This window comes from Orbicella faveolata, unplaced genomic scaffold, assembly GCF_042242905.1.
Source record: "Orbicella faveolata isolate gen_17 unplaced genomic scaffold, um_ofav_v1 contig_12, whole genome shotgun sequence".
In the NCBI taxonomy this organism is placed as follows: domain Eukaryota; kingdom Metazoa; phylum Cnidaria; class Anthozoa; order Scleractinia; family Merulinidae; genus Orbicella; species Orbicella faveolata.
Genome location: NW_028301539.1, coordinates 28,598,050 through 28,609,864, shown reverse-complemented (window position 1 = coordinate 28,609,864; position 11,815 = coordinate 28,598,050). Strand labels below are relative to the sequence as shown.

Below are 11,815 nucleotides of genomic sequence, written 5' to 3'. Positions count from 1 at the left end.
TTTACCACTCAAGAATACTGCTTGAGCGATGTGTGTACATAAAATATTCTTAAAAAGGTTTAAAACAGATCTAAAAAAATGTTTAAAACAACAAGAACAACTAAACTTTCCACCGCCGTTTCTAGTCTTCATAGAAATGCCTCAGCCAGAACGACGATGAGTAAAATGCAAATTTGCAAGTGAGGACCCACTCATTACGTTTCGGTGAATTGTCTCAGCAGACGTTTGCCTTCAAAATAGTGAAGGAGGGGGGGTAAGGGCTGGCCCTTGGACTTCCCTACGGGTAGCCGTTCCCATCCCCTGAGCTTGGCGAGGAGGGTACGGCTACACGTAGGCTAGGTTGGAGAGCCCAGAGAAATCTGAATAAATATTTTACTCTAGAAAGGTATGTGGCTACTAAAAGTCTGATGCAGTAGAATTAAGAAGAGGGTTGATATAGCAAACCTTCCTGCATGCTGAAGCTCAGCTACTCACTTTTTAGCCTGCGTAGCAAGCGTTTCTGTGGGGTTCGGGAGCAAAGAATTACAGCGCGAAAATTGGAGCGAGTAAAAGACGGGGAAGGGGGAGGGGAAGGAAGGAAACTTGCTTCCCCTCTCCCACCCCCCTCTTTTATTAGTTTTTTTCGCTCTCGCCCCATTTTCCGCGCAGACAAAACACCGAAAATCCCGTTCCTCGGTCTTTCTTTGCTTCCAAACCCCACGGAAACGCTTGCTACGCAGGCTACTCACTTTTGAGTCCTGCGAACGGAACCGAGAGCGAGTCGGCGAGCGAAACGATCCGGCGGGGAGGTGTAGAAGTGCTAAGGGACTGAAGGTCATTAATTGGAAAGTCACCCGTGTACTCCCCAAACGTGTGCCGCGCCTGCTCGTAAGCTAGGAACCAACTAAATGAAGCCCAATTTGGCACTTCTGTTTCATGATGAGACCACTAGCCTTGAAGGTGCAGTCGAACCTTCCGCCCGTATTAAAGCGACCACCGAAAGGGCGCTTAGGGGAGCTGGTGGCTTGCGAGAGCTTACACCATATTGGGTCAAAATTTGCCTCATTAGCAGGCAAAAGTTGTAGCGGGAACGTTTTCAAAGGAGCGGCCCTTCCGTTACCGTTTTTCGCACCGCCCACTGTTACCTGTCGAAGGATATGTCATGCGTGAGTCAGCAGTGCGTAAAAATTGTTTCAAAATGGCGCCGAGACGGTGACTACGGCGTTTTTCGTGTCTTCGAGGTAAAATTCTGCAGTCCGGCCGGCCGGTAGCGCGAAGTAATCTGGATAGGCCCTCTGGATACGGTCCAAATAAAAGGGACAGAGTGAGGTGGCAAATAGTCTAAAATATGGACATTCAAACAGTGAACGAAGGAAACCTAGCCCTTATCCGGCCTGTAGTTGATACACAAAAAGCTATTGGACTAGCCTGTTCACTCTATGGCTTAAGTATATCTGATCCTACGTTAGTGAAAGAATTTGTTAGTTACGATGACCGGAATTTTTACATGAAAGGAACACTTCCAGATCACGAAAATGAACTGCAAACGAGCGAATGTGAATTCGTCCTGAAGATTTTAAATCACGTGGATTCGGGGAATATCTCTTTTGTGAATGCACAGAACGAAGTAATGTTATACTTGAAGAAGCAGGGTTTCACGTGTCAAGTTCCTTTGAGGGCTTTGAATAATGAATTTGCCGCGATCTGCTGTTTGACATCTGATGCTGCAAGTGAAGGAAATCACAAGGCGAGAGTTAACGCCCTACGTCTTCTCAGCTTTGTTCCTGGCAAGCTGTTTAAAGATGTCCCTTGCACCCCTGGGCTTCTCTTCAATCTGGGTTGCTATGTAGCAAAGATGAATAAAGCCCTACAGGTAATTTAATACGTACAAATACACTGAGGACCACTTAAAAATGAACCGCTAAAATGTACTCCGGTTAGCCTTAAATAGAAGCACCACTTTGGTTTTCCTAAGCAGTACTATACTCCGGTTAGCCTAAACACCACTTCACCCTAGACAACACTCTCAGGTTAGCTTATTTAGTTTGCGCTGACTTGGGAATGGGTACAATTCCTGTATCCAGCTGCATGTATTTTATCAGCGTGCACCATCTTGTGATGTGCATAATTTATTTATTTATTTTTTTTTTTGTGGAGGGCAGGGGTTGGTCAATTTTTCTGAGCAAATTTTAAAGAGATTCAGTTTCTTCAAATATGAACTACGTCAGCTCTTTAATTTCAATTAGTCTATTTTGACATGGCTTCCTTCCTATTTACCCCATTTGCATGTTCCCAAACTAGTACACTGAGACAGCTTCCCTTACAGTAGCCTGTTTCAGGGGGGGGGGGGGGTTGAGGGCAAGAGCGGGAGGGGGGGTGGTGGTGACAGCATCAAGCAAAGAGCAAAAGAGCCTTGCTTTCCTGGGCTACACTCCTCACTTAATTCTTCTCTCTCCATCTTTTGCACTGCTCCCAAACCAACAAAATGTGTGGAATAATGTTTCACAACAAGTTTTAGAACATAAACTTTCTTTATGCAGGAAACTTTTCTTTATTTCTATCTTATGACATGACAATAGAAATAACAGTGACAGTTACTTGTGACAAAAACTTGTGAATGGCTGTTTTGCTGAACCAAAAAGCATTCTGTGAGGGGGACCAGATCTTTTCTGCAATGACTCATTGGTAACCACTCTATTTATGTGCCCTTATGACACCACCTTTAGATTATGCCAATACTTTTTTATTAACTCAATATTAATAGAGAATTTTTTTAAAATAAATATTATGTGTTTCAGGGATTTCACCACTCTGGATTTGATGATTCATTTAAGCACGAGTGGGACCTGTCACAGATACACACCATTAAAAGTTACATCATGATTGCAACCCATGATGACACTGAACAAAAACTCCTAACCCATGTCTACAATAATTTTGTTAATGAAGTCATTCCAAAGCTTGGGAATCTAAAGAAACAGATCATCCATGGTGATATTAATGATGAAAACATTATTGTTGCTCCCAATCAGTGTGGTGACGGCCATGAAATTGTCAGTATCATAGACTTTGGGGACATGTCTGTTTCGTACAGGGTATTTGAAGTTGCCATTTGTATGATGTATGTGATAACGCTACGAGTGCAGCAAGGTGATGCACATAATGAGGCTATAAGAATGGCTGGTCACATGCTACATGGATATCAGAGCATTCACGGCTTGTCGCAGTCAGGGCTTGGCCTTTTGTATTGGTCAGTAGCGGCAAGATTTTTTCAGTCAATTGTTATTGGAAAATACAAACAATCTCTGGAACCAGAGAATGTATATTTAAGTAACACATGTGACTTGGCATTAGATATCCTTTCCACTTACATTTCTATGCCAGGAGAGGAGAGTTTGAATTCCTGGCTATCAATAATGAGTGAAAAAACACGCTGATGACCTTCAGCACAAGTTTAGGAAGACTTCTTTTTACAATCAGTGTCAGAGATAAAAGTGATCTCTGGTAAGCTCAGCAATAACTTTCACTAATCTTTTGTGAAAATGGAATGTGACAATAAGAATTGACCAATATGAAGTGTTGTAGTGCAATTCCAAGAGGGTGGGAGTTTTTTAGTTAGTTTAAATTTTCATAAGTTGGCCATATCTCCTGTTGATGATTGGTTTTGCTACTGATAATGATATGCTTATAGGTTAGGCGCTTAACATGGGGAGTGGTAGCTGACCATTGTTTAATAGAAGTTCAAAGCATTCATGATCAGTGCCACATTCTAAAAACTCTTTCTTCTGGCACAGTTCTACCGGCTGGGACCCCAGTATAAAAAGGACAGGGTTGCTCGTTGAAAATTTTGACGACAACCCCTAAGAGTTACTTGTCTAACATCTTGTTTTGTGGACGTGGCTTGAAATCTTTTTCACCCAAAGAGGTACCAGTTCTAAAACAACACGTTAACTGTACATGTCTCCAAATTTTTTTGGCTCAATGTCCTGAAAGGTATCGCAAAAACTCTTGCTCTGGACGTTTTGAGGCTGAGTACCCTAAGAGGTACCAAACCCACTTTTTCAACCCATAAAAAGTATGACAAGGAGCCCTGCCCTTTTTGGACTGTGAGCAGTCTCTATTCCTCAAAAATCTGTGGGGAAGAAAGCATAACAAGTAAGTGTGCAAGCATGAGTCAGTGCGATTGTGATGTGCGAGTGGCAATGCTGCTGGTAGCATGGGCCTTGGCATCGCCACCCACACGTCACGCTCACAGTCATGCTCACACATTTACTTGTTTTGCAGTCTATGTCCTTTTCAATGTAGGAATTTTTGCCTCCCTCCCTGGGAGTTCTACTCACTGTAGCTCTACACTGTAAAGTCATTAGGTATTGCAAGTTTTGGACATTTATTGATCATATTCCAAACTACCTTTTGGTATTGTTGCATTATTCATAAACAATAACTTCATCTATAAATAAGCTTTGTAAGTTATGTTTATTTTTAGTAGAGCACAAGTATTTCAAGCAATGTTAGGGTTTTGTAAGCTATTTATGTTACTTGTGCAGGTATTATTTGTATTCTAAGTAACATTACTGTTGCAATGTGTAGTTCCAGATTTTTACTAAGATCTCCCTTACCCACTGGAAATTCCAATTAAGCTTCATTCACTTCTTTAAATTTTTAGGTCTTACAGAACCCCCACCCCCCCCCCCCCCCAGGAAATTCCAATCCCTTCTGTGGGGGTAGTATGGATATCTTGAACTGCACAATACAAAAAAGCTTTGAAGTATTTGTTAAGGTCATTTAGCAAAATAGTACTCACAGTTAAGAGATTGATAACTGTGTGCTCCTTTCTCAAATTGTATTTAATCATTCCCATAACAGCTAGTATATTTTAGCAGCTATGAAAACTTGCACTTCACACAGTTGATGTATTATTTTGATCCTCCTTCAGAGATGTAGCTGAAAAAAAAGATCCAGCTGGTACATTAGCATGCCCTGCTGGTTTCCTGGCCTTTAGCAGCTTCAAAGCTTACGGAAGTCTTTGTTTTCATGTGAAATTTCAGTCAGATTGAATTTCCCTTTCAGCTGGTTCAAACAGTCTGCAGCTGGCCATCAGCTACATCCCAGCCAGATATAATCTATTTATAATCCTGTCAGAATTTATTTTAGTTTGTTTACCTTTCCTATACCTTAATTTCCTTTGTTAATTTCATTTACTTTAATTTGCTTGTTAATGGGCTGGAGTTGTAGTGAGTTGAAAATAGTTAGAAGTTCCCCTGAGGCAACCACAGGACATACTACTCCCATTTTTTGTTTATTAAAAAGGAGTTTAAAGATAGCACATCTTAGAAACGTTAGCCTAAACTGATTTAAGTTTGTCATTCTAACTGTAGTCCAACTGGACCTTCAGTAATTGTAACCATCTTCGATCCATTTTGCTTTGTTGTTACTTATTACCAAAAAGGCTTGGTGTGGGTTCAGTAGCCTCATAGTTAGTCCTTTCACCTCTGAATCTAGCAGTTCAGATTCGAGCCATATCCGGGGACACTGTGTTGTGTTCTTGGGCAAGACACTTTACTCTCACAGTGCCTCTCTCCACCCAGGTGTATAAGTGTCTACCAGCAAATTTTTATGCTAGGGGGTTAACCCTGCGATGGACTAGTATCCCATCCTGGGGGTGGTAGGAACACCCCTAATCATTTCATGCTACATGAAACCTGGAGATAAGTGCTGGCCTGATGGGCCACTTGGCTCTTATGCAGACTTCAACTTACCTGTAAGCGCTTTGCAGTGTTTAACATTGAATGTGTTCAAACATCTTGGCAATTAAATAATCACCTGCTAGAGCAGGTTTTGGGTCCTTAGTGAAAACTTGTGCACCCCATTGTGTTTTGATACCCCTGGGGCAACGATGACACTCCTAATAAGTACCTTTATTAAGAGGGAGTTAAGTGTACCTAGTTATAGTTCCAACCTTGACAACATGTAGGTTGCAAAGCTCTTTACTCAGATCCAGCCAAGAAAGAAAAGTTCTGTATTCATCCCAAAGAATGAAAATACATTCCTTTGCATTATTAATCTAGTTTCCAGTGATCTCAGAATTGTTTTAGGGTCCCTTTCCATTCACGCCAAAAATTCCGGATTGTTTTGGAACGGGGGATAATTGTTACGGATATTTCCGGCGAAAGTTTTCGGAAAATCCGAAATTTGCTGAATTTCCGAAACGTGAACCATTCAACCTGAAATTTTATGAAATTTCGGGAGGAATATGAAATGGAACGAAAATCCCTTGTGAAAAATTTCCGAAAATTTGTGTGTACCTCGCGAGGTTGTTCTTTTTTCCTTGAAAATCCGGAAAAAGCTGTTCCACTCCTCATTGGGAATTTACGGAAATCAAAACCATAATTTTTCGTTTAATGGAAAGCGCCCTCGGTTTCTTTAGTTCCAGAACCGACCCAGAACACGCGGTACTCAAGCGCAGGCTGCCTACATGTAATCTAAATCCATTAACTACTTGAATTAGTTGATGCTTGGCGCTTTCCATGCGACCAAAAACTACGGCTTGCATTTAGGAAATTTCCAGTCTCGAATAGAACAGCATTTTCCACAATAGATCTTTTTTTAGCTCAGGTGCTTTGTTGCCCCGTTTCAGACCATGTGCAGGAGAAGCTCTTGCATGTCATGTGAAGACACTCATAAAAGAACAATTCTCTAGAGAATAACGGTCTGTCATGGTAAAACAAATCGCCTAAGCTAGAAAGGTGTATTTCCGACAACCTCACGAGCTATACCCAAACTTCCGAAAATTGCTTGTCGTTTAGTTCAGTTCCATTGGATTTTCATCCTGGAATTTCTGAAATTTTCGGTTGAATGGTTCGCATTTTAGAAATTAAGCAATATTCGGATCTTCCGGAAAGTTTCGTGGAAATTTCCTACCATTTGCCCCTGTTTCGAAAGTTTTGGAATCTTTGGTTAAATGGAAAGCGCCCACTGTATGAAGTCAATATAAATGATCACAAGTGAAGTTTTGTCTTAAGCGCATGCCACGAAAGGTGAAAGGAAAAAAAGATATATATATACCAGCTCTTTCTCTAGCAAAGAACTTTTTTTAGGACAATCGTCACGGTGTCAAACTGAGTTGACGATGAGACTAAGACAAGAGGATACACAGAGCCGCAGAATGTGCCCTGTTGTAGTCTTATTGTGGGTGCTGTCTTGTCCTTCCCATCGAAAATCTGTTTTAAGCAGTATTAACGTACGCATCATGAACGAACAGATCAAAATACCGAGAGGTAAAAGTTCAGTGGCCTGTCATTTGATTGACAGCAGATCTATGTTCAAAGTTCTGTGGACGAAAGGAATACATGTACACTCGAATTGTTCGTACTTGGTACCTGCGATCGACTCTCAACAGACGTCTTATAATCGAGCGCAGACCGCTTGACCTAAAGAATATAGACAGCAAACTTCTGGGCATGTTTTTTTGCCATCCAGTGAGTACTATCCGTGCCCAAGGAAATCAATTATCTACACTCAGGGATACCGGAAAAGAAGCCAACAACAAGAGGAAGGAAAAGCGATGCACAAACTTAGAATGATGATTAAAGCGGGTCATAAATATTTTATCAGCCCGAGACCGATTTGTACAAAAAATGACACAAAATGAATTCGTTCCTTGAAAGAAAAGAAATACAGGAAATAGTAATTTCTTCACTTTTTTATTGGAGTATGTTTTCTGATCTTCATTGTCAAATTTCTACCCGCATGAAGTCTCATGCACCTGTACGTGCTTTGTATGATATTTTCACTGACGAGCAAAGTGATCGCTCACGGATTGATCTAAAAAATTATTTAAAACGACCTTTTTAATCACTGTACAGATACGTGCAGATGGACAAATAACATGACACTTGGCACAGAGCGAAGCCTTCTATTTATGCCAAAACAAAAACTGCCCTTCCGGCGGTAGACATGTGTCCGCACTGCCTGAAGGCAAATTTGACAAAAATGCTCACAATAATTTGTATCAAAGATATTAAACTTATTCGTTTGGTCTTCTTCAACTTTTCAAGAACATATTTAGAGCCAGGTTTTTTTTTTAATTATCACACTTGAAGCTGTTCCTTCGGCTGTGCGTTTTGGAATTTGTCTTCATTCATGCAAATAAGCCAAAAATATTCATGAGACAAAAGGGATGGAATTTTTCGATCAAGGTCAAATCTATTGTCTTGAGTAGCTGAAGCTTTATTTAGCTCTAGCTGACGTGTTGTTATCTAAATCAAGGTTATTATTATTAAAATCACTGCTCGGCAGGATTGACTGACTTTGTCACGTAGTCTCGCGTTTTATTTGATTTTCTGGCTTTACAATATATACATCTATTTAAATAACTTGTTTTTGGACCTTGTCTATATTACATTTAAATATAACACTCTGATAAAAATTTACCTCATATCCATACATCTATTTTTATGGTGTACACAACACGTTTCTTCTAAATAACATTAACAATGCTTCAATTTTTTTTTTAAGTAAACCTTGTTCAGGCTGTTTAAGAGATTAAGCATCACGCTCGCGATAAAAGTCCGTTCGTATTTTTTTGTTTAAGTAAGGTTTTTTTTCCTGATGCGTTTGTATAATAAATTGAATAAAATCAAACAAAATCAATGGGAATACTTAATTAATCTCGGTGAATGCAGAACTCTGGTCTAGAGCGTGCTGCTTAACCTCTCTGAAGTTTCCAATCGAAGTTAATTCAACTTAAATATTGTCCTTCGTTTAGACTTTGCGGCTGAAAGTCCGTTTATCTTCAGCAAAATGCTGCCTCTCGCGGGTTGAATTTGCTACAGCTGTAGCAAATATGTCCGTTGTCTTGATGTTGAATCAGTTTTCGATTTCTTTGTAGTGTCTCACATTAAACTGACTGATCAGTGTTTGTGTCTTTCAAGTTGATACCCGATCATCTAAAATAGCCAAAGCCCGTGAAACAAGGGTCAGAAAGATGCGGTATTTTAAACACACTTCCAGGTTGGCTTGCCAAGGCTGTACTCTCTAAACCACAGTGTCTCTGGCTTGTACCGTACACATACAGGGCAGCTTGTTCGTACCTCTTTCTAGACATGTTTTCTTGTTGAATTTCTTTGGCGCAAAGATCCAAGACTTCGGGAGTTAGAACCTTGGAGTTTGCCCTCCGTATAGCACGGGGCAACAGATCCGTTTTCTCCATCACGGTCGGCGAAGGCGAATTTTCTCGACTGTCCGTCGCTTCTGTTTCGCTGTTGACAAAGATTTCGTTATGACTGAGGTGAATACTCGATGGTCGGCTGCTTCTGTTGTACATGTTTCTTCGACCACGTTCAAACACTTTGTTGTCTATTCACAGTCTTCAGTTTGTTTATAGTCTGACGATCCAGGGACCCAGGAGGATAGTCTTGCTTTTTTTACCTTGGATGCCTAAATTTGCTTCTCTCTTGTTTTGTCTAACACGTTTTGCCGCAACACTTGACGGTTCGCAGGACGGGACAATGCAACAGCGCACGGCTGTGGGTCAAAACAGTGAATGAAAAGCGGAACCAAACGGTGTCAGTATAAGGTAAAAGTTCCAATCTCTCTGCTGCGCCCTGAACCATTTAAGCCTCATGCATCGTAGGCAAAGATCATGAAAGCGTTAATCTTGAGTGACAGATGTAAGTCCCGGAAAACCATTAACTGTTATATAGAGCGTGGGCGACAATTACACTGTTTTTATTTTCTTCTGCGCTGACACACTGGGATCAAATTGCGGTTTTGTGCTAAAATTAATCGTGTTTTTTTTCTGTCTGACACTGTGATTGGTTCGTTTTTGTTTCCCTGTGTAACATGTTTTGATAGTTTTATCGAGTTGATCTTTAAAGTCGTTAACTAGTCGCTAATCGTAAAATTAGCAATCCATCAAAGCCATTATTTGGAAGTTAAAGTCTATCAAAAACAACCTAACGAGCGAACGTAACACGCTCAAGACAGTGCTGGCGAAAACATCGCATGACTCTTCAAATTTGAAGTCGACTATTTTGCCATTGTCCAATGAAGTCCCAAAATGATTACAGCAAAAGAATAGAATCCTTGTGTTGAATTCTTATCTTAATATTTAGACATGTTGACGTTTATTTTCAAAGTGAGAAAGACGATGTGTCGATATGAATCAAGTGTAAGTTTTCCTTGACTCTAATATTGAAACATGCGTTCTCTTCATTTGAGTGTAACAACATATTTGAACGATATCTCTGAACTTGAACTTTTATTTTCAGCGCAAGAAAGCAGAGTGATTGCTTGACATCTTTCAGATGTTCCGTCAACTTTTTGTTAACCTTTCCTTTTGAATTTCAAGATGCCCTCTGCGCGGACTATAGACTGCCTGATTTCCACGAAAACTATCATCGGAAAAAATCGTCGTATTTCTGCCAGATATAGGCCATTAATTTCATAAACTACGTGGTCGTGAGTCATCATATCCTATTTGCGGACGAGTTTACATTTGTCAATGAGTTAATTACATCTTCAGCTGTCTTAAGACAAACTGGTCAAGACAAGAAGTGCATCATATCATTTAGTTTATTTTAGAAACTTTTAGAGGACCTTAGGTCAAGCTCAGATTTGTGTCGCCGGACAATATGTGCCCGTTTGTAAGCCAAGGGAACATATAACGATAAATCTTCACTGTAGACAGAGATCTGAAACGTCAAATCATTCGAAATTTCCCATCTGTGTGTCCAAATTGTATTAAAATCATTCTTTTTTCGGATAATAAGAACCATTAAAGGATTTAAAGATTTCGTTCTTTATGGCACGATCTTCCTATTATAAGCTGGCCATTCAGTGTTTTTTATTCTATTTTAGGTGGTTGAAGTGTGTTCCTGAGAGACTTCTATGACCTACTGGCGACTGATAGAGCTCTTAGTAATTCAACTGTGTTGTTCAGTCCTGAAAAATCTGAGAAATTCGGGTAATGGCCTATTTACCGCACGCATTGTTTGCAGATTATCAGTTTTTTAGAAATAAAATTCCATCCTTTTATAAACTCAATCCTTTTATGACGAACTAAAATCTCCCTAAATTAATCCGATATGATAAGCTTTCACTCGGGACACTGATAAACCCAAGAAAATACTGGCTTACTGCCCGCGATTTGCAGTTTCCGCAATTTGAACATTAAGTGCTGGTATGCACAGATGGAAAAAGAAGTTTGTACGTCAACTCAGTCTGCGAAATTCAATTTCAGTGAAATTTGTACATCAGTTTATCTTTAGTTTTTGCTCTATAGATCACTATAAGCAAGGGGGCTAAGGAGGTATACGTCATGTGTAATTCGCGCGCCCGTTCGACCTTCCTCATTCTTGAGTTTCTATATAGTTTATTGCTTCCTCTTCGAAGGTTGTATACTTTAGTACTCTATCGTTTTGTTTCCTCGATTAAGAAGCTGTAATTTCGTAAGCATGGGGAAACCTGACTCAATATAACGTACGACTGTTTAAAAGCCATTCTCCCATTGGTCCAGTGGACTTGTGAGCAGTTACAAACACTTATTCGAGCTTCCGTAAAGACGAGGTCACTACTACACAAATAAGTGAAAATGGTTTTCAGTGAAACCTTCTCGATGATATGTGAAGAACATTTTATAGCTGTCCTGGGCCGACAAACAACCAAGCAAACTGCGGTAAAGACCACCTTTTGGGCTTTATTCGCCATATAGCGTTAAGAATCGAGAAACATAACAACAATGTGATTTCCACGCGGCTCATGTTAATCGCGAAGCTATATTGAGCGCACATGAGTCATTGTCAAATCGGATGTACTTGAACGATTTTTCTTCGTA

General features: G+C 40.2%; 1 protein-coding gene across 1 annotated transcript; it reads left to right on the top strand.

Moving 5' to 3' along the window:
* The first annotated feature begins 599 nt into the window (after window positions 1-599).
* Window positions 600-5,835, top strand: LOC149117439 (hydroxylysine kinase-like). The gene is made up of 2 exons (XM_089283182.1): window positions 600-1,852; window positions 2,778-5,835. The coding sequence occupies exons 1-2, from the start codon at window positions 1,328-1,330 to the stop codon at window positions 3,414-3,416; spliced, it is 1,164 nt and encodes a 387-aa protein (XP_089139308.1). The 5' UTR covers window positions 600-1,327; the 3' UTR covers window positions 3,417-5,835.
* Window positions 5,836-11,815: the final 5,980 nt, after the last annotated feature.